The 23001-nt window shown below is 41.6% G+C and overlaps 1 protein-coding gene across 1 annotated transcript in view; it reads right to left on the minus strand.

Moving 5' to 3' along the window:
- Nucleotides 1-23001, minus strand: part of MYO3B (myosin IIIB) — a 547383-nt gene that overhangs the window by 229328 nt on the left and 295054 nt on the right. Inside the window, exons 12-20 of the mRNA XM_045163938.1 lie at nt 22434-22550; nt 21830-21934; nt 19028-19111; nt 18008-18210; nt 11764-11862; nt 11316-11430; nt 2083-2209; nt 1090-1300; nt 138-285 (exon numbers count right to left, since the gene is read on the minus strand). Coding sequence (XP_045019873.1) covers nt 138-285; nt 1090-1300; nt 2083-2209; nt 11316-11430; nt 11764-11862; nt 18008-18210; nt 19028-19111; nt 21830-21934; nt 22434-22550 — 1209 coding nt within the window. The remainder of the gene's footprint in view (nt 1-137; nt 286-1089; nt 1301-2082; nt 2210-11315; nt 11431-11763; nt 11863-18007; nt 18211-19027; nt 19112-21829; nt 21935-22433; nt 22551-23001) is intronic.

The following is a 23001-nucleotide window of genomic DNA, read 5'->3' on the forward strand; positions in this document are numbered from 1 at the left end:
ACAGGACTGCCTCATCAGTGGTTTTTCTTTGGAGTCTTTGACCTGTTAACCTCACTAACAAGGTTTCTGCTTCCAACTCTGGGCAGCCTGCAGGCACGTTCCCCACCAGGTCCAGGGCCTTCAGAGTTCACTGTTACCTGCTCGAGAGCAAAAACACGCTGATTGAAATAGTACTGAATTTGCTCATTGGCGATATTTATGCAGAGCTGCTCAAATGAATTTCTCTGAAAGTTTTCGAATCCAAAAATGTCCAAGATCCCCACATTCATACCATCATCTGCAGTACTGCATGAGAGAGAAGAATAAAACCTTTTAGAGAAGGAAACAGCAGTCTCAGGGCAGTGAAAATATTCCTGCCTACATTTTTATCTACACATGTAGCTACTCAGGGCAAGCGGCATCCTGCCGCCTTTCAGAAAGGAACAGTCTCTGTGTTAAACAGTTGGTTTCCTAAGTCTTTCAACAGTACCTCCAACTTCTCTTCTTTTAAGCAGCAAAATTTCAAATTTTCCTCAGGAGCTCCATCTATAGAGAGATTAAAGAGGAGCCACCCTATTTGAAGGGGTTGGAACTGCTGCTCATTTATTCTTCTACTTTCTCACCCACAAGGCTTAGTTAGAAGAAGACTCTAGAATTTGATACTATCAGTTCCTCCACAATCTAGAAAACACTAATGCTTAGCACAGATAAAGCTGTAGAAGTAGCAATACTGTGAGATTTCTGCGCTTTAACACTTCTCGTGAAACGTCTCAGTTGATTCTAAAAACAGCAGCAGGAGGAGGATATTATTCTCATTTTACAGATGAGGAAACTATGACTTAGGATGTGCACAGATGAAGCTATGGAGTCTGGATGCAAACCCAGTTTGCCCAGCTCCCAGCTAAGCTTGTTCTTTTAAATACCATAATGCAGTGGCTCTGTAATCATGAGCCTCTCAGGTATAAATACACCATCTTTTAAAGGAGATGCCCTGAGATCTTCATTAAAGAAAACCCAAGAGAAGACCAAATGCTTCCTCTTGGAAATTCTAGGAGACACTGGGGTCAATGACAGCTCTCCTCAAGGTCTCTGCTCGTCGGGGGAACTTGCCATATGTTTTTGTCTGGCTGCAGGAGTGTATTGATGCGATTTACGATCCAGCTGAAAAGCCTCCCATACAGGCCTTTGGACATGGCGTCTCTGACGTCCGAGGCCCTGTCCACAGTGTTGGCGCGGATGATGGTCTCGCCCCGGGTGACCACGCAGTGTGAGGTGAGAGCCTCCTGGAGCTCTTCAGGGCTGATGCAGAGAACCGAGGCAGCTAGAAGACAGGGTGAGGATAATGCTGGAGGAGGCAGACATCCATCTGTCCAGCCAGCCAGCCAGCCAATTAGTCAGCATTCATTCAACATCAGCCATGTGCCAGGCTGTATCTTCAGAACTTCAGAGCCAAGGATAAACATGTGGGGCCCTGAACCCCAAGAAACACCTAGACTGATGCAGTGCCTCCCAAACTGTTTTGAAAGCTCTTTACATGTGTTAGATGAAAAAAATGTGGAAGGAGGTGGTCTTTGACCAAATTAGTTGGAGCAATTGTTGGAGAGTATAGTCTGCTCTCAGAAAATCACAAAGCACATTAGCATAGTTAAGTGCTATAGTTTAACACAAGAGATGTTATTTAAATCAGTTTTTTTTTTCTAACTCAGGAATCTTATTCCTTGTGCCATTATTATTACTTGTGGAAATTTTAAAATAAATAGGTGCATGTGTTATCCCCTCCAGATGCTGATTCAGTGAATTCAGAGTGAGGTCCAACCTCTCATATCTTTTTCAAAAATTTGTAGATGATTTTTAAAAGCAGCCACTGGTGAGAATCACTGCCCAAAGTTACCTGCCATGGACTTTTCAGAAGAACATCTACGTACTTGCCACTTATGAAATGAATGCTGATGTTCTACAAGATATTCTCTGGGAAATACTGGTTAGAGAAAACACCCAGAGCCAGTTAAGGACCAGCACATTATATCTTCGAGTCTTGAAAAACTACCCAAGTAAAAGAAACGTGTACTTTGGCAACACAATGCACATGAATCAAATAATTACCATTTTCCAAGGCTTCTGCATTGGGCACCTCACTTTTATCAGTTTGATGCTGAGAGGAAATAGCTGCAAACTCAATGTTTCCAATATTCAAAATCCCAGCTAATATCCTGTACACTGAGTGCACCTCCTGAAAAGGACATCAAGAATCATGTTTGTTCATTGCCAATCAAACCAGTAAACTTACCAGCACTGTGGCAGAAACCACTAGTCCACCCACATCCATCTCCACCCCGCTGCCCTGGGCATACAAACAACGTCCAAGCCTTCTTTGCAGTTAGGCCATGTAACTAAATTCTTAACAAAGGAACAGGCAGAATGAGGTGGGCCATTTCTGGGCTTTCCTTATAGAAGGCATGCCTCCTTCAAGACTTTTTTTCCCTTACTGCTGGATTGAACTCCCACCCATCCACCTTCAATCATGCCACTGATTAGAATGCCTGAGACCAATGACTCGATGGAACAGAGATGTTCTACAGTCTGAACCTCTTGCCTTGGAATGCTTACATTAGAGAGAACTGTTCTTTGTTCTTTAAGACACTTTTAGCCTTTCAGTTCAGTTCAGTTCAGTTCAGTCGCTCAGTCATGTCCGACTCTTTGCGACCCCATGAATCGCAGCACGCCAGGCCTCCCTGTCCATCACCAACTCCCGGAGTTCACCCAGACTCACGTCCATCGAGTCAGTGATGCCATCCAGCCATCTCATCCTCTGTCGTCCCCTTCTCCTCCTGCCCCCAATCCCTCCCAGCATCAGAGTCTTTTCCAATGAGTCAATTCTTCGCATGAGGTGGCCAAAGTACTGGAGTTTCAGCTTTAGCATCATTCTTTCCAAAGAAATCCCAGGGCTGATCTCCTTCAGAATGGACTGGTTGGATCTCCTTACAGTCCAAGGGACTTGCAAGAGTCTTCTCCAACACCACAGTTCAAAAGCATCAATTCTTTGGCACTCAGCCTTCTTCACAGTCCAACTCTCACATCCATACATGACCACTGGAAAAACCATAGCCACCCTAGCTAATACCAGCTCCCAAATTCAAGTATGGGTCTTTCCTCAAGACAAGAGTAGAGAAGTTTCCTTATCGTCTTGAATATAGCTTATATGAAATAGTTGGAGGGCATTCATTGATGTTTCATTAGAACATCTGAAGTTAAATTATAGAGTATATAGTTATGAATGAGGTCAAAGCATTTTGAAAGACTCACTAGAAATTACCTGTCATGTTTTACTACAATAAGAAATAAACGTCTGGTCTTCATGCCCATTTCCGACAAAAGAGTTTCTACAACTCTAGGGCTTTCTGAGCGATAGATAGAGCCGAGAAGGGTGTCCTTTGTTCATCACAATAAGCCCCTTTCATCCACATCTGAGTTTGTGCTAAGGAGGAGACTCTTGGGGGATGGGTGTGCTGGTTGTCAGAGGAACCAACGATGTGATTAAAGGGTTGGAAATCTTAGCCGGACTCCAGACTTCAATGAGGGCACAGGGCTTGAGATCGAATCAATCATCAATAGGCAATGACTTGATCAGGCATGCCTAGGTAACAGAGCCTCCACTAAAACCCCTAATTGACCAGGTTTGGCGAACTTCTGGGTTGGCAAACGCATGAAGGTGAAAAGAGGAGGTGGTGCCTCCTCTTCTAAGACCTTGCCCTATAAATCTTTTCCACTTGTCTGTTCCTCGGTTGCATCCTTTATAATAAACCAGGAATATTAAGTGAACTGCTTTCCTGAGTTCTATGAATCCTTCTAGAAAATTATTGAACTTGAAGAGGAGGGTCTTGGGAACTCTCTATTTACAGGCTGTCCATTAGAAATAGGAAAATTTGGGAGTTGCAACTGGTACCTGAGGTTGGGGCAGTCCTGTGGGAGTAAGCCCCTAACTTGTATAATTTGAAGCTAACTTGAGGTAGACAGTGTCAGAATTGAACTGAACTGTAGGAGAACTGGTTAGTATGGGGAAGAAAACTCTACACATTTGGTAAGAATAGAAATGATTTGTGATGATGTAAGTCCTATTTTTATATTGAAGGTGGAATACGTAAGAATAATTAATGGTAAAAAAAAAAGTACAATTATTTGTTTAAATATTTGCATTTCCTATAGGCGAGAAATGAAATACATAGCCAGGAAATCCCTGTATCTTATGCTTATAGATAAAGTACTTTGACTAAAAATATTCAGGCTGGGTACTTGATTTAGTACTATACATAGCAGCAAACTAATAGAAACTGTCATTAGACCATTGATAACACATTGCCTCTGAATTGAGCCTTTTCTGCAAACACTGCTCAGTAAAGCCAAAAAACTGAACATGGACCGTAATAGTGACATCTGCTGGATACCTAATAATGCTACAAAGACAAATGAGGATTTTAAACTAGGCTTCCACGATAGAAAAATACTGTTCTTCAAACTCCTAAATCAAAGGCAAGATGTCATGTTTCTGACTTCAAGAATCACTGTTTTAATCGCACAACTTAAGAGTGGCTAAGGAGAACACCTACCAAATGGGTTTTCTGGGACTAGCGTGGATTTAACATGACAGAACCTCATTACTTTGATCAATACAGCGTGAGGCTTGTAGAATGCATCCAGACTCCCCACAGAAGCAGATCCGAGACAGTAAAACAGAGACTCCACAGCAGTGAGTTCTATATCTATTATTTCTATACATAGTTATCTCAAGAGCTTATCTAAAATTCTCAATATTTCCTCTAATTAAAACACACACACACACACACACCATGTATAAGTATACAAGCTATGAAACCTCCCAAAACAAGGCATCCAGGCATTTCACCACTAGGATGATCGTCCACAAAGGACATGACAAGGACCACACCCTCGAGACCAGCATCTCACCCTGTGTGTCTTTGGCAATATTCTTTCCAGCACGCTGCTCAGAGATTTCCTCTTTCAAAGAGGAAAACTACCTATATATTTCAGAAAAGACTTTGGGTTCAAGCACTGAGCAAAAGACTGAAGTTCAAAGCAGATTGGGCCTCCTTCCTTGGTTCAGAGAAGGGGACTTGAGAAAGGGTGCCCAGTGCTCCCCTCGTTATGGAGGTATTAGCCTTACGTGCTGCCTGTTCAGTTTCCAGCCCATTCCCCTTGACTCTTTAGTCCCACTGTTGGGCCAGTTAGTTCTTCCTTTCTGGCCTAGGAACCTACATCCATTCCTATATTTAGGTCAGAACATTATTCATCTAATGGTAGAATTCAATCAGTGATATGTCCACCTGTGTGATTACTCCTCTCTCCCCAGTACGCAATCCAATGTCTCTTCTCTTCTCTTCATAGCCAGCATAGGAAGGACTTTTCACCTTCCTCACTTTGCTCATTTCCTCTTGCCTCATCTCCAGCTATGGAGGCTTTCCTGGTATTCCTGCCTTTCCTGAAGAATCTTGCTATCTGCTTGCCACTCATTGTTGTTCAGTTCCTAAGTCGTGTCCAACTCTTGTGACTCCATGGACTGCAGCATGCCAGGCTTCCCTGTCCTTCACTATCTCCCAGAGTTTGAGCTAACTCATGTCCATTGAGTCAGTGATGCAATCTAACCATCTCATCCTCTGCTTCCCCCTTCTCCTTTTGCCTTCAATCTTTCCTAGCATCAGGGTCTTTTCCAATAAGTCAGCTCTTATATCAAAGTATTAGATGGCCAAAGTATTAGAGATTTAGCTTCAGCATCAGTCCTTCCAATGAGTATTCAGGGTTGATTTCCTTTAGGATTGATTAGCTACCTACTCTATCTTTTTATTTCTTACCAATTTCCAACTTTCTATATCATAAAATGGAGTCAGCTCACTCAGGATAGGAACAGTTAGCAAGAAGATGAACAATTCCTACAATTAGGTTTCCCAGTTCACTGCTAATGAGTATGAATTTGGTTTCACCACCAATCAGCACAAGTGGGAAAGTATTTATCTACAAAAGCCACAAGCAGGATGTATGACCTTGGCTTCTTTTTCTCTTTTTCTCAAAATACACTTCTTCCACTTAGGCAGATATTCTCTTTGTAAAGAAGAGGCTAAGTGGAAAGTTGAGAAGAATTCTGGTTTTCTCTGTTCAGTTCAGTTCAGTCGCTCAGTAATGTCTGACTCTTTGCGACTCCATGGACAGCAGCACGCCAGTCATCCCAGTCCATCACCAACTCCCGGAGCCCACTCAAACTCACGTCCATTGTGCCGGTGCTGCCATCCGAATATCTCATCCTCTGTCATCCCCTTCTCATCCCACTTTCAATCTTTTCCAGCATCAGGGTCTTTTCCAAAAAGTTGGTTCTTTGTATCAGGTGGCCAAAGGATTGGAGTTTCAGCTTCAGCATCACATCAGTCCTTCCAATGAATATTCAGGACTGATTTCCTTTAGGATGGACTTGTTGGATCGCCTTACTGTCCAGGGGACTCACAAAAGTCTACTCCAACACTGCAGTTCAAAAGCATCAATTCTTCAGCACTCAGCTTTCTTTATAGTCCAACTCTCACATCCATATATGACTACTGGAAAAACCATATCCTTGACTAGACGGACCTTTGTTGGCAAAGTAATGTCTCTGCTTTTTAGTATGCTGTCTAGGTTGGTCATAGCTTTTCTTCCAAGGAGCAAGCATCTTTTAATTTCAAGACTGCAGTCACCATCCGCAGTGATTTTGGAGCCCCCAAAAATAAATTTTCTCACTGTTTCCACTGTTTTCCCATCTATTTGCCATGAATTGATGGGACCGGATATCATGATCTTAGTTTTCTGAATGCTGAGTTTTAACCCAACTTTTTCACTCTCGTCTTTCACTTTCATCAAGAGGCTTTTTAGTTCTTCTTTGCTTTCTGCGAGAAGGGTTGTATCATCTGCATATCTGAGGTTATTGATATTTCTCCCGGCAATCTTGATTCCAGCTTGTGCTTCATCCAGCCCAGTGTTTCTCATGTTGTACTCTGCATAGAAGTTAAATAAGCAGGGTGACAATATACAGCTTTGTCGTACTCCTTTCCTGATTTGGAACCAGTCTTTTATTCCATGTCCAGTTCTAACAGTTGCTTCTTGACTTGCATACAGATTTCTCAAGAGGCAGGTCAGGTGGTCTGGTATTCCTATCTCTAAGAATTTTCCACAGTTTGTTGTGGTCCACACAGTCAAAGGCTTTGGCGTAGTCAATAAAGAAGAAGCAGATGTTTTTTTGGAACTCTCTTGCTTTTTCGATGATCCAGCAGATGTTGGCAATTTGATCTCTGGTTCCTCTGCCTTTTCTAAATCCAGCTTGAACATCTGGAAGTTCACACTTCACGTACTGTTGAAGCCTGGCTTGGAGAATTTTGAGCATTACTTTACTAGCGTGTGAGATGAGTGCAATTGTGCAGTAGTTTGAGCATTCTTTGGTAGTGCCTTTCTTTGGGACTGGAATGAAAACTGACCTTTTCCAGTCCTGTGACCACTGCTGAGTTTTCCAGATTTGCTGGCCTATTGAGTGCAGCACTTTCACAGCATCATCTTTCAGGATTTGAAATAGCTTATGTCTTTAGTTTTTCACCAGTTGTGTTTTATTTATTTATTTATTTTTTTGCCCAAAGCACTGCATTAGGCCCAGCTGACAGGCATTCTTCCTTACAGGCTCTTTACTCAGTTTCCTTTTCAGAGGCTCACAACATTCATAACTTTACAGTCAATGGTTGGTTTAAAAAATCTTTTTGTTTTGCATGTCAGTCATACATCAATAAAGAGTTTTTGGTTTTTTTTTAAGTCAATGATAAGTCCTATTGTCTGTCATTAAGGCACTGGAAATCTCAACACCCTCAATTAACACTTTAATATGTACCCCTCTAGTGTATCCTCAGCAGTATTCTTCTAATTCATGATCTGTTTTGAAGAAAGGGAAAAAAATATTCCCTAATCTCAAAGGCTTCTCTGTAACATCTTCATCAAGGGATCTGCAATAAATGTCCAATTTTGACCTTCACAGATAACCTGCCAGAAAAGCCTTCATGTACTTTTAAACATAAACATACCTAAAACTCAATTTATTTAATATGTTATGGTAATTCATATACCATTGAAGCCAGGCTTCAGCAATACATGAACCGTGAACTTCCAGATGTTCAAGCTGGTTTTAGAAAAGGCAGAGGAACCAGAGATCAAATTGCCAACATCTGCTGGATCATCGAAAAAGCAAGAAAGTTCCAGAAAAACATCTATTTCTGCTTTATTGACTATGCCAAAGCCTTTGACTGTGTGGATCACAATAAACTGGAAAATTCTGAAAGAGATGGGAATACCAGATCACCTGACCTGCCTCTTGAGAAACCTATATGCAGATCAGGAAGCAACAGTTAGAACTGGACATGGAACAACAGACTGGTTCCAAATAGGAAAAGGAGTACGTCAAGGCTGTATATTGTCACCCTGCTTATTTAACCTCTATGCAGAGTAGAGCATGAGAAACACTGGGCTGGAAGAAGCACAAGCTGGAATGAAGATTGCCAGGAAAAACATCAATAACCTCAGATATGCAGATGACATGACCCTTCTGGCAGAAAGTGAAGAAGAACTAAAGAGCCTCTTGATGAAAGTGAAAGATGAGAGTGAAAAAGTTGGCTTAAAACTCAACATTCAGAAAACTAAGATTATGGCATCTGGTCCCATCACTTCATGGGAAATAGATGGGGAAACAGTGGAAACAGTGTCAGACTTAATTTTTGGGGGCTCCAAAATCACTGCAGCCATGAAATTAAAAGACGCTTACTCCTTGGAAGAAAAGTTATGACCAACCTAGATAGCATATTCAAAAGCAGAGACATTACTTTGCCAACAAAGGTCCAGCTAGTCAAGGCTATGGTTTTTCCAGTGGTCATGTATGGATGTGAAAGTTGGACTGTGAAGAAAGCTGAGTGCTGAAGAACTGATGCTTTTGAACTGTGCTGTTGGAGAAGACTCTTGAGAGTCCCTTGGACTGCAAGGAGATCCAACCAGTCCATTCTGAAGGAGATCAGCCCTGGGTGTTCTTTGGAAGGAATGATGCTAAAGCTGAAACTCCAGTACTTTGGTCACCTCATGCGAAGAGTTGACTCATTGGAAAAGAGTCTGATGCTGGGAGGGATTGGGGGCAGGAGGAGACGGGGACAACAGAGGATGAGACGGCTGGATGGCATCACTGACTCGATGGACGTGAGTCTGAGTGAACTCCGGGAGTTGGTGATGGACAGGGAGGCCTGGCGTGCTGCGATTCATGGGGTTGCAAAGAGTCAGACACGACTGAGCGACTGAACTGAACTGAACTTTGAGTTTACAAACATAAAGCAAACTGAGTTAATTCAGCAAAAAAGGTTGTCTATAGAGATACAAGCAAAGATACAACAAAAGAAATCAGGATAAGAAAGATCCAGCCTCTTCCTTCCATTTCCAGGACTGCTGACATAAACTGTTTATTTCCAGCATGAATTAACATAGAACATAATGAATATACACACACATACATATAGTCACAGTCTGACTATTCATTTAACAGTCCAGACCAGACATAAACTAAAAATATTTATTACCTTTTGTGTTTCTTTATTTTCATAGCTGTTCATGCAATCATTCATTCATTTCTACTAAACTTTATTCCCATAGGAGTTAGGGATGGCTTACTTCAAGGATATATACTTAGCATATTTAGTTTCTTTTGCTTTTAATTTGCTTATCTTAAAACATCATCTGTTTTATTATTATTTCTACCATTAGGACAGGGCTGATATAATAGACTTTCCTTTAGAATTGGCATCAATCTTTCCACAGTATTCTACAACCATTGTTGTACTTATTAGAAGCAAAATATTATGAACCTTATGACTGACTTCTCTATTGTTCCTGTGCCCTTTTAAGAAAGTATGCCCTTAACACTTCAGCATGAGCCAGGCGACCTTAAATGGCTCTACTGTCAAGCTTTGACTCTTCTGGTGACGCATCTTTGATAACAACCAGCTCTATAAATTAACAACCATAAAGGTCCTTTAATAATACTGGAACCTGTTTAATTGCTCTCTTCTAAGAAGCCAAGGGAAATCTATTTCTATTTGTATCTGACCTTTGGGATTTTCCGCTGTCAGTTTAAAGTCTGTGGGAGGCTGACAGAAAAATTTAACAGCTAGCTAGAAAGAAGAAATGTATTATTATAACTAAAATCAACCAAGCTGGGGAGAAAAGGGCTGGCCAAACTCCTTGGATTACAAAAGCAATATTTTATCCAGAGTGGCTGTCCCAAGCTAACTCAAGTGTCTTGTAATCTAATCCCTGAAGATTTAAACATTTTCACCTATCTCCTAATCATTCACCTCCTTTGTTGGAAAGGCAAAAGAATCTGTATATTTTGCAAATTTGATGGCAAAAAGCCCAGAAACTATGACACGAATGTATCACAGAGTATTATTTGAGCCTAGGGTAATAAATATTTTCTGTTACCCCCGGTATATATTTAATAGAGACAGCCTGTATCTAGTATAACAAAGGCTATATAATACTTAGAACTATAGCTAATAATTGCAATTCTGCACCACAGAGAAGAAAGTGACTGCAAGAAAGTTGAAAAGGTTTAATTTGTCTGAGGCACAAGCAACTACTTACACAAATATATTCCTGTGGCTTGGGGGTAACCTCCATATTCTTATTCTCCTATTAGACAATTCACTCTAATGTTTGGAACAACCCCACCTCAGAAAAGGGCAGTGTGGTTTTGGTGTTTGTTATCAAAGCTGGAGTGAATTGATGACAGAGGTAGCAGTTCACAGGTATTTGGCATTTATAAAAGTACTTCTACATCATTTTTTTGTTTTTATTTTTAGTACTTCTACTTTAATGTTCCCCTCGGATTTTACTAAAATGCAGATTTTGATTTAGCTGTTCTGGTTAGACCTGAGGATCTGCATTTCTAACAAGCTCTTGCTGCTGCTGCTGTTGCTAAGTCGCTTCAGTCGTGTCCGACTCCTAGCGACCCCGTGGACTGCAGCCCACCAGGCCCCTCCGTCCATGGGATTTTCCAGGCAAGAGTACTGGAGTGGGGTGCCATCGCCTTTTCCAAATAAGCTCTTAGGTGATGACAATGTTTCTGGTCCTTGGGTCACACTTCTAAGTAGCAAGACCTTATAACATGATCAGCATGGCATTTGAAAAGCATGGGTACTGCCCCAAGTTGGAACTTTCAGGTCTTCATTCTCATTGACCCAAGAATATGAACACTTGAGTTTCTTTTTGTCCTGGCAATCACTTACCTTGTCAGTGAATCCTATAATCCTGAAGCAATGCTGAATTGCTTCAAACTGTCTTCTGTAAGACTCCTTGGAAGTTATGTCATGCATCACCCTTCCAGTTTCATCAGCTATGTACCTACATGGAGTATGACCACACAGAATGAGTACTGACTTGGCAAATGGCATCCCAAATACCAGGGTATCATTAGGCTCCTTCTTTGCAAGATCATTTCCTTACAGTCTAATACTGTGATGAAATAATGGTGTGCATAGCTAAGTAAAATGGCTGCAATTGAGTTTTTAAGCTTTCTAGAAAATGCAAAGGGAAATAAAGCTCCTGCCATCTCATGTGGGCATTTTGGCTAAAGAGACTGTGTGTCCAGTTAGGAGAACAGCTCCATTTCCAAGTTTTGTCAATTGCTAATTGTATACTCATTACAAATTAACAACTAAAACCCCTGACACTTACCTAGGAGGCTTTTCCTCAGGAAGTCGGAACTCAGAAAGTTTCTTTTGGTGATAAAGACCAGCATAAATATAGTAAAATATGTGAAAATTTTTCTCTCCTCTGGAAAAAAGTAGGGACGGGACACTGTTAATAACGTATTCTGGGCTTCTCTACTCGATGGCTTTTCCCTTCCATGCAAAATATTACTCTGTAGCCAATTTGCATTCATAGGCAATTAATATGCTACATTCCTGGAGAAGGAAATGGCAGAATACTCCAGTATTCTTGCCTGGAAAATCCCACAGACGGAGGAGCTTTGCAGGCTACAGTCCATAGGGTTGCAAAGAGTCAGACACCACTGAGCAAACAGTACAATATGCTACATCCCAAATATAGAATAGCTATAGGGCTAGGATTAGGATAGCAATTTCCACAGTGTCACACTATTAAACACGTTTATGTTTATACAGAAGACTTTAGAGAATGGAACATTTATAGGGGGTAACAGCTCAGGTTACTTACATTTAGAGATCTTTCTATTCCAGACCAAATAACTGTGCATCTGTGTCACACATCTTGTTTGAAGCCCATGTTGCATCAGAGACAGTGATATCCAACTTACAAAGATCACCCCAACTCCCTACTTCACTCAAGCCCAAGACAAGAAGCAGCTCACCAGTAGTACAGCAAGTTAGGGAAGGGAACTGGTCCCAGGACTAAGGTCTCCACTGTCTCAAACTCGTATTCTTTCAAATACAATCAAAAAATGGCATGCATCAGTCTACCTAGTCTTGTGGAATGTACCTGTTTTTAGGCCACTCTGGCCAGGGTGGGTGCTGCTGGACTGTGGTCTGTGTGGTCTGTGGACTTGATGAGACAAGAAACTGGAAAGTCTGTGTCCAGACATTTTATAGTAAGTGGTATTTCTATGATATCTGAGAGTATGATGATTTTTCTGGTAATACACTTCAATTATATTTTACAAAAATAAAATCACAATTTATCATGAACTATTAAAAAAAAACAAACTAGTCTTTCAACAAAGGTAGTTTGAAAAGTCCTTCTCTCTAGCCTTACTTTCCTTTGGAGGTCAGTCTCTTCTGTTGATGCCCTAGGATTTTCACAAATCCTAATCTTGGCCAACGTAGCTTTGTGGAAAGAAATCTTATCTTCCTTCTACTCCTTGTCCCTGTCTGTGACATGGGCCCCACTCTTTTCTTCAGTTTCTCCTGGATATTATCCTGGATATTCTGGCCTTCCTCTACTTGATTATTCTGTCCAAGCTCACCTGGTACATTCTTATCTCTACCAGCCTTTCCTCAGCTATTTGTTCACTCAACTAATAAACTTCCTGAGTGCCAAGTATGGCAGGCACTGCACCAGATGCCAGGGATACGGGACAGAGGATTCCTGCTCTCTGGAGCTTCCTTCTAGTGATGGACAGAGATGAATCAGTATGAAAACTGGTGATAAGGACTTTGAAAGAAACAATCAAAGGGCTGAGACAAACAACATTCGCGGATGAGGGTCACTTATGCCCAGTGAGGGGAAGGACTCTCAAAGGAAATAACATGAAAATCAAACTTTAAAGTGTGAGAAAGGAGTGGAAGGAGCTACAGGGAGAAGAGGGAAAGCATTTCATGGAGACAGAGCAGCACGTACACAAAGCCTCTGAGCATGATATCCATGTAGGGACCAAAAATCTGCTGGTTGAGAAGCCGGTGGACAGGTGGGCAGGGCCAGCCCACACAGGCCTTATCAGGCTATAATGAAGATTTTGTTGATTATGCAAATAGAATTCTTTGAAGTGTTTGAAACTGTAAATGTGAGACTAGATTGTAAGAAGTTAAGATGGATGCAAGGAGACCAATTAGGAGGACTTGGTGAGAGGATCCTACTACGTGCCAGAGAAGAGCAGAACCAGAAAGATCAGACGACCAGGACTTACACAAGTCCCACCTTCTTCTCATCCAATGTCTTCAGTCTGTTTTACCCACCAGTGGGCTGCGGTTCATGGGGTCGCCAAGAGTCGGACACGACTGAGTGACTTCACTTTCACTTTTCACTTTCACACATTGGAGAAGGAAATGGCAGCCCACTCCAGTGTTCTTGCCTGGAGAATCCCAGGGATGGGGGAGCCGGTGGGCTGCCATCTATGGGGTCACATAGAGTCGGACACCACTGAAGCGACTTAGCAGCAGCAGCAGCAGCTATCATATTGACTAAAATTAACAGCAATAATAAGTTATGGGTTGCTGCTGCTGCTGCTAAGTTGCTTCAGTCGTGTCCAACTCTTTGCAACCCCATAGACGGCAGCCCACCAGGCTCCCCTGTCCCTGGGATTCTCCAGGCAAGAATACTGGAGTGGGTTGCCATTTCCTTCTCCAATGCATGAAGGTGAAAAGTGAAAGTGAAGTCGCTCAGTCCTGTCCGACTCTGAGCGACCCCATGGACTGCAGCCTACAGGGCTCCTCCGTCCATGGGATTTTCCAGGCAAGAGTACTGGAGTGGGGTGCCATCGCCTTCTCCGAGTTATGGGTTATTAGGTGCCAATTATTCTATATTTGGCAAAAAGCACATATCATCGAATTCTCATAACAGCCCTGTGAGGTTGGCTTTGAAAGTGAAAGTATTAGCCGCTCAGTCATGTCTGACTCTTTGCAACCCAATGGACTATAGCCCACCAGGCTCCTCTGTCTATGGAATTTTCCAGACAAGAATACTGGGGCGGGTAGCCATTCCCTTCTCCAGGGGATCTTCCAGACCCAGAGATTGAACCTGGGTCTCCTGTATTGAAGGTGGATTCTTAACCATCTGAACCACAAGGAAAGTAAGGTATAAGGATAGTTCTATTAATAAGTGACAGAGCTGTGTTTTAGAACTCTCCTTACATTTTCCTTATAAAAGACCACTTTACATTTGAACACAGAAAACTACAATTTCTATTCTGTCAGAGGTAGTTTCCTGAACTTTAAAATAACCCTAATTTAGAAAGAAAGAAGCAGGGCACCTCATAAAAATTAATCAAGACACCACAGGGAAGCTAAAAATGACTGACTCTATCCTTCCATGCATTTGTTTAATTTTCAAGTCAGTCCCTATTTTGTGAGGGAACTGCAGGTATCTGATAAAAGAAGATGCTGGGGTTCTGAACCTAAAACAAGTCCTGTGGGTTCTACTTGCACAACCTCTCTCCGATTCATCAGCTCCCCTGCTTCCCCATCTCCACTGCTACCTGCTCAGTTCAGGCTAACAGTCTCTCTCAGGTTTATTTGAAAACAGCCTCCTAGTGGTCTCAGTGTAACAGTACGTCTTGCATCGTCTCCAATCCATTTGCTCCACTGAAGCCAGAGCCTTCATCTCATCATAACAAAATGCATGTTGGGTTTTGTGACTCCCCTTCTTCAAAACATTAAATGGCTTCTTTTTACCTTTAGAATAAGGTTCAGAAGAATGGTCTTTAGAATAAGGTTCCTCAACCTGGCTCCAAAGCCCTGCATGATCCAGCCTCAGTCTTGTCTTTGCTCCTCTCTTCCCCCACCCCTCCACTCCTGTCCCCATCCCATCTCCTTGGCTGACTTCTAGTGATCCTCAGGGCTCAGATTAAACGTCTCTCACACAGGAAACCCTCTCCTCCTAGGCTAGGCTATTGCCCTTTCACCTGTTTCCCTTTCAGAGTGCCTTACATTGTTTCCTGGTACCTACCACAATTGTTATGCATTAAGCTTGTTTTTTTTTTTGCCTAATGCCTGTGACCCTTCCTGCACCTATCCCTCTCTCATCCCGATCCACTCCAAGCTCCAAGAATACTAGGACCTTGTCTATTTTGTTTACTCTTGCAACCTAAACAGAGAGCACAACACTGGCATGCAGCAGGAATTCAATAGATAGTAAATGCATAAATGGAGCCATGCTCCTGAGGAAGTCTGATGTCCTCTAACAGTAATAATAATAGGAAGAGAGGCTAACTCTCTGATAACATGTACCAACCCAGGCACTTTTAAAAGTTCTTTTACATAAACAAACTCACTAATTTTCATGGCAAACTCATGAGGTGGGCTCTAGGAGCATCTTCATTTCACAGATGAGGCTCAGAGAGGTTAGGTGATGAGAGCGTTAATTCTTAGGTAGCTTGATAAGGAGTTCAGGGGCCCTTGAGGTGGAGAAAGGGATAAACCTTTTTTCTGTATTGTTTTTTCTTAAACTCTGAGTTATTATGACAACAATCTTTAAGACTAACTTTCTTTAAGCCCAGAGCTAATGATTACACATTAAAACAACTCATCTTGCCCAAAGTTATGTTTTTCCTTAAGCTATATACTAATGATTATATTGGAGAAGGCAATGGCACCCTACTCCAGTACTCTTGCCTGGAAAATCCCATGGATGGAGGAGCCTGGTAGGCGGCAGTCCATGGGGTCGCACAGAGTCGGACACGACTGAGCGACTTCACTTTCATTTTTCACTTTCATGCATTGGAGAAGGAAATGGCAACCCACTCCAGTGTTCTTGCCTGGAGAATCCCAGGGACGGGGAAGCCTGCTGGGCTGCTGTCTATGGGGTCGCACAGAGTTGGACATGACTGAAGTGACTTAGCAGCAATGATTATATAAGAACAATGTATCTTGCTCAAGGACATGTTTCTCCTTCTTAACAAGAATCTTCTGACTAATCTTGTTATCTTAAGATGTATGTTGTGGGAGTGGGTCTGGTAAAAGTATATAAGGACTTGATAAGACTAGTGGGTCACTCTCTGTCCCCCTTCTGATGTCTATGTCAGAAGCTTTCTTTGTCCTTTTTCACTGTAATAAAACTTCTGCCACACAAAAGCTCTGCGTGATCAAGACTGGTCCCTGAAAGTGAAAGTGGCTCAGTCATGTCTGACTCTTTGTGACCCCATAGACTGTATAGTCCCTGGAAATGTCCAGGCCAGAATACTGGAGTGGGTAGGCTTTCCCTTCTCCAGGGGATCTTCCCAACCCAGGGATCAAACCCAGGTCTCCCACATTGTGGGCAGATTCTTTACCAGCTGAGCCACAAGGGAAGCCTGAGAATACTGGAGTGGGTAGCCTATCCCTTCTCCAGCAGATCTTCCCGACCCAGGAATCGAACCGGGATCTCCTGCATTGTAGGCAGATTCTTTATCAACTGAGCTGCTGCTGCTGCTGCTGCTAAGTTGCTTCAGTGGGTGTCCGACTCTGTGTGACCCCTTAGACAGCAGCCCACCAGGCTCCCCCGTCCCTGGGATTCTCCAGGCAAGAACACTGGAGTGGGTTGCCATTTCCTTCTCCAATGTAGGAAAGTGAAAAGTGAAAGTGAAGTCGCTCAGTTGTGTCCGACTCTTTGCGACCCCATGGACTGCAGCCCACCAGGCTCCTCTGTCCATGGGATTTTCCAGGCAACAGTACTGGAGTGGGTTGCCATTGCCTTCTCAAACCAACTGAACTATGAGGGCTAAATCTTCTTTGGAGATCATGAATCTGACATCGTTCTCCATAAGCTATCAGTGACATACCCAAGGTCACACAGTAAATGTTAGAAACAGCCTTGAACCAAGAACAGTCCATGCTATTGACCACTACTGCTATGCTGCTATTTTTTTTTTTTTGCCGCACCATGCAGCTTGTGGGATCTCAGTTCCCCAACCAGGGATTGAACCCTCAGCAGTGAGAGCCAGAATCCTAACCACAAGACTGCCAGGCAAGTTCCTATATTGCTCTTCTTAAAACAAAATAACTTTTTCCTCTCTCAAACTAGTGGAAACTTAACATGTGGAATATTCTCAGTGCTTTTTTTTTAATAGACAAGCTCAATTTTAAGGGAACTAGTAATTTATATTGGAGAAGGCAATGGCAACTCACTCCAGTGTTCTTGCCTGGAGAATCCTAGGGACGGGGGAGCCTGGTGGGCTGCCGTCTATGGGGTCACACAGAGTCGGACACGACTGAAGTGACTTAGCAGCAGCAGTAATTTATAAAAGTAACTGCATATTGTTAAATTCTACCTGGTATAACCAACTCCAGGGAATGGGCATACCTATCCCAAAGTAATCCCATCCAGCCCTTTCTATTGTGCTTGTAAATGTCTTTAGGTTAGAAATCACCATGTATCCTTTCCTTAAATAGTTTCTTGCCTTTGGGGAGGCTGAGGGTAGGAATGGGGGCAGGGATACTAAGAACAAAGAGTGGAATGTAGCCATAAAAATTCCCAGAGCCTCCTGTCTACGCTGCAGCATAAAACCAGAGTGAGAAAATAGGGCACGTACGCTGCCTGTTTTATAACTCTGGATTTTTCAAGGAGATATTCAGAGATTCTTGCTCCCATCACAGCTCCAGTTGGTGTAAACATCATTTCCAGATATTTTCCAAAACGGCTGGAGTTGTCATTGATGGCAGTGCATGCATTTCCAAAGGCTTCCACCAGAGAGTTGACTTGCAGAATTTTTTCTCTCAAGGTCTGATTATCTGCCTGTGCCAAACAGAGAACAATCCAGTGGAGTCTCCAGAACCATTACTCCAGTAGAGCTGCCACACACCCCTCCCAGCCCATAAAAATCACATTTATCTTTTTGGGAAAAAACTCCATTTGGGAAATTAGCATCAACCAGCAGCACTGTTTTCTCAGATAAGCATCTCCCCAGGTGCATAAGTATCAGATGAGGCTAGGTTAGGTCAGTTTTTACGACCAGCCACGCGTCTCTTAAAGTCCTTGACAGATAAAATGCCTAGAGTTTAGAAAGAATTTTAGAGAGATTCCATCACTTTTCTCAGTTATTCATTATAATATTCAATAAATCTCCTCTGTAAAAAAAATACTTAAATTTGTTCTTAGTCTCATAATACACTGCTTATAAGTAATTGCTAGGCTATTTTTACAGCCATATCTTCAATGTCCATTTTACCAAGCTAAAAATTTCTATTTCCCTCAACTTTTGCTCAAAGATTTCTACTTTCCAATCCTTTAATCACCTTAGTGACTCCCCCGATCCTGCTCCTGGTGCTTAACCACTTTTACTACTTAACGGCTAACTGTTTGTATTATACTGAGAACAAGAAAAATTAATTGCCACATCTAGTAAATTCATGCTGGCATTATTTTCTTCACTACATGAAAGGAGGAGGACATGCTGACATCTTACAAGGCCTAGCAATCAGGAGGCGAGCATAATAAAGATGGAATGTTTCTATGTACCCCCTAATAAAATCCAGTATTTCCATCATTTTAGAAATATGCAGTTACTCTGAAGGGACTTCAAGCCACAATACAGAAAGCAGGTCATCATTACCTTTCCCAAGAAAGTCAAATGCTGAACGATCAGGTGGGCACTTTCCGTCTTCCCAGAGCCACTTTCTCCGCTGATGACAATGCACTGATACAAAAAATGAAGTGTCGGTGAAGAATTCATAGCACAGTAACCATCCTGTGTGTTCAGCTATGGTTTTCATATAACATCCACCACTGTTCACCTTAACTCTTCACTGAGCAATACATCTTAGGGATCTTTCCATTTCGGTACATCGAGAGCTTCTTTAACCTTTTTAGTCGTTTGTGGCTCCTTTGTACAGATGTACCATAGTCTATTTAACCAGTCAGAATGGATACTTGAGTTTTTCCCTATGTCACTACAAACAATACTGCAATGAACAGTCCTATGGATAGGTCATTATATTTATGCAGGTTCATTTGTAGAATAAATTCCCAGAAATGGGGTTGTTGGACCAAAACAATGGAACACATTCATAAGTTTGATAGATAATACCAAATTGCTTTCCTAAGGACTGTATGAAAGTGCCTATTCTCCTGCAGCATCACCAACTGGGTATGTTGGATTTCTGCTATTCTGATAGGCAAAACACTGTATCTCGGTAGAATTTTAATTTGCATTTTTATTATGAGTGAGATTGGCCATCTTTTCACAAGTTTAATGTCATTCATATTTTCCTTTTTTGTGCCCAGTCTATATCCTTTGCCTTCTTTTAAAAATATTATTGGTCTTTCTATCAGTTTTTTCTAGGAGCTCTTTATGTATAAAGGAGATTAGTGGGTGTGGTATAATAAAAAACATATATTGGGTCTTTGTCTCTGGTTCCTGACTCCGAGCTCCTAAACTTTTGGAATGTCCCGAATGATAGAACTGGTGGAGCATCCTTTGTTATTCACAAACAAGTCCCTTTCAAGCAAATATAACTGTTAACCAAGTGGTTCAAGGTGGAGCCCAAGATAGCTTCAGGATGGGGGCTGATCACCAAAAAAGACCAAAAAAGATTTAGGGGGAGGGAACTTTCAGCCTTACCATTCCAGCTTCTGGGGAGGAGAAAAGGGCTAGAGACTGACTGAGTCATAAAAACTCTTGAACAACGAGATTCAGAGAGCTTCCAGTATGAATATGTTGCAGGCCTGGGAGGGGCCTGTGCCTAGAAAATGCATAGAACCTTTGCACCATTTTCTCCCCTATATCTTGCCCTAAGCATCTCTTCCATTTGGCTGTTTCTGAGTTGTGTCCTTTATAAAAACCCAGTAAACACAAGTATTTTTCTGAGTTCTGTGAGTCATTCTAGTGAATTATCAAACCTCAGGGGGATTGTGGGAATCCCTAAATTTGTAGTCAGCCAGGCAGAAGAGTGGGTAGCCTAGGCACCCCTTTCACAACTGGTGTTGAAGTACAGGTGGTCTTGTGGACTGAGCCCCGAACCTGTGAGGTCTGTGCTAAATAAATCTGGACAGCTAGTATCAGAATTGAATGGAACTGAATTGTTTGATATCTGGTTGGCATCAGGGAATTGCAGAACTGGCTAGTGTTGGCAGAGACACAATATTTGGTGTCAGAAGTGGTGTCAGAAAAAAGATAACACAGTGGGATAACTTTGTAACTTGAAAAACACATATATCTCCCTTCATTTACTCCTGTCTATGAATTCTGTGGACATTTCACAAATCTCTGGGAAAGGTAATAATTTGGAGAAGCCAAGTTTCTAACCCATAGTTAATCCATGTATCCCATTTTATAATTTGCACTATTAAAATTTCAAGTGTTCCTCAACAAATCCAAAACTGGATTTCACAGGTCTCAGGAAATATATACATTGTGCTTCTCTCATAAAAATTTCTCATGAAATTAGACTGTTTCTATTTCAAACAGAATAAACACACCAGGGAAAAAATACATATTACAAGTAAAGGAAGGGCCAAAGGTTGGATATGCCACCAATGTGAACTGGAGGTCCAGACAGTTAAAATTTATGGGTGAGCTTTGTGTTAATAGCATTGAGTTTAATTTTTGTGCAGTTTTTACCCAATTCATCACAATTTCTTAGCAGCTAAACAGTGCGGTATGTGACCATTATCAGCCTGTGTGCAGTATTTCATACAAAAAGGACTGGACCATGAACTTTCTGAAACCTTCCCAGGAAAGAACTTAATTTCTGTCATTCTCCGTCTTGTTTTTATTATAGTCATTACCATGTCATCAGTTTTGTGTTAGCTCTATGTTCTCATATTAGAATTATCTTATTATACTTTAGGGATTCCCCGATAGCTCAGTTGGAAAAGAACATGCCTGCAATGCAGGAGACCCCAGTTCAATACCTGGGTCAGGAAGATCTGCTGGAGAAGGGATAGGCTACCCACACCAGTATTCTTAGGCTTCCCTTGTGGCTCAGCTGGTAAAGAATCTGCCTGTAATGTGGGAGACCTGGGTTCGATCCTTGGGTTGGGAAAATCCCCTGGAAAATGGAAAGGCTACCTACTCCAGTATTCTGGCCTAGATAATTCCATGGACTCTATAGTCCATGGGGTGGCAAAGAGTTGGACATGACTGAGCGAATTTCACCTTCTATTATATTTTACCAGGGAAAATGAGTGTATTTGAGGAGGAGGTCTCACATTTCTTGAAAAGGGTTTCTACATTCACTTGTTCCTCTAGTTTATCACTACTCCTGTCCCACGGAGCTACTATTTCATTGCCTATTTCCTTGAGTCAGTATCAGCAACCAGAATGGCAAGATTTTAGGAAAACTCAAGAGCTGCAAAGGAGGACAGAAAACATCCTACTGTGGGACTTGGTGGGGAAGGACTATTAAGTTCTTACCTGGTCTTTGCTGAAAGTAACCATGCATTGGTAAGCAGCATCTGCTGATGCAAATATGTGGGGGGGATTTGAGGCACGTTTCACTCCATGATACAGTCTGGAAAACTGAAAAACATTAATTTAAAGAACTCTTCTAATGTCCCAATACCCTTTGCCCATAAAACCAAAGCTGTGTCACTTTTCAGGGGAATTGTGGCATCAGAGAGGCTGTAGAGCAGAGTCTCTGGAGTATACAGGCCTGACTTCAAATCCCAGTTCTTCACTTACTGGCTCCATAGCTTGTTCAAGGACACTAACTTAACTATGTGAAGTCTCCTCATCTGCCAAATAGGCTTACTAACAGTACCCATCATGCAGGGTCATGAGAAATATCCAAGGCAACCCAATGCCCGGTATACAGTAAACGCTAATTTAATGTTAGCTGTTATCGTTACATATTAACTTAAAAGTCACCCCCAAAATGTATGAATTTTGTTGCACTATTATTTTCAGTTTGGGGTATGTCCACCCATGGTATTTTATTCTCACTTTTTCTCCCTTTTCATTTTTCCTTGAGATTTCAAATTTCCTGTTAAGGAGCCACATGCTCAAAAACATTCCTTACCTGTGGAGAGTATATGCTTAGATTCTGGAAGGGGTTTAAGGCAATTAAGATATCTCCAACATATGTGTAAATAAGTAAGTCCACATAACGCTTCTGCAGCTGATGAATAATTGTATCCTAAGAAGAGGATAAATAGTACAGAGAGTAAGCATTATTTCTAGTCAAGGGAGAGATATTAAAAATAACAACAAGTGTATTCTTACAAGAATAATTTTCTCCAAAAGATTAAAATAGTCCATTTAAATCATACCCTATTGATTAGGACCCTAATGATCCTAAATGCAGATATTTGCCTTGAAAGAAGAAAAAAATTAGGAATATACTATTTAAAAGAATTCAGCCTATTTAGGACTTGCTAAAAAACACTAACGTATCCGACAAGAGCTTTGTTATTATTAAAAAACTGTTTGACCCCATCCAAATGTTCTATTCAGAATTCGATTTAATAGGCCATTCCTATTAATAAAGTACAGATAAATTGTAACTTCATTTTTCAAAGCATTACACTTAAAATTTATGTGGTGGGAATGTAGAATTGAACACTTTTATAACACACTTTAGTGATTCA

This window comes from Bubalus bubalis, chromosome 2 (genome assembly GCF_019923935.1).
Source record: "Bubalus bubalis isolate 160015118507 breed Murrah chromosome 2, NDDB_SH_1, whole genome shotgun sequence".
Lineage (NCBI taxonomy): Eukaryota > Metazoa > Chordata > Mammalia > Artiodactyla > Bovidae > Bubalus > Bubalus bubalis.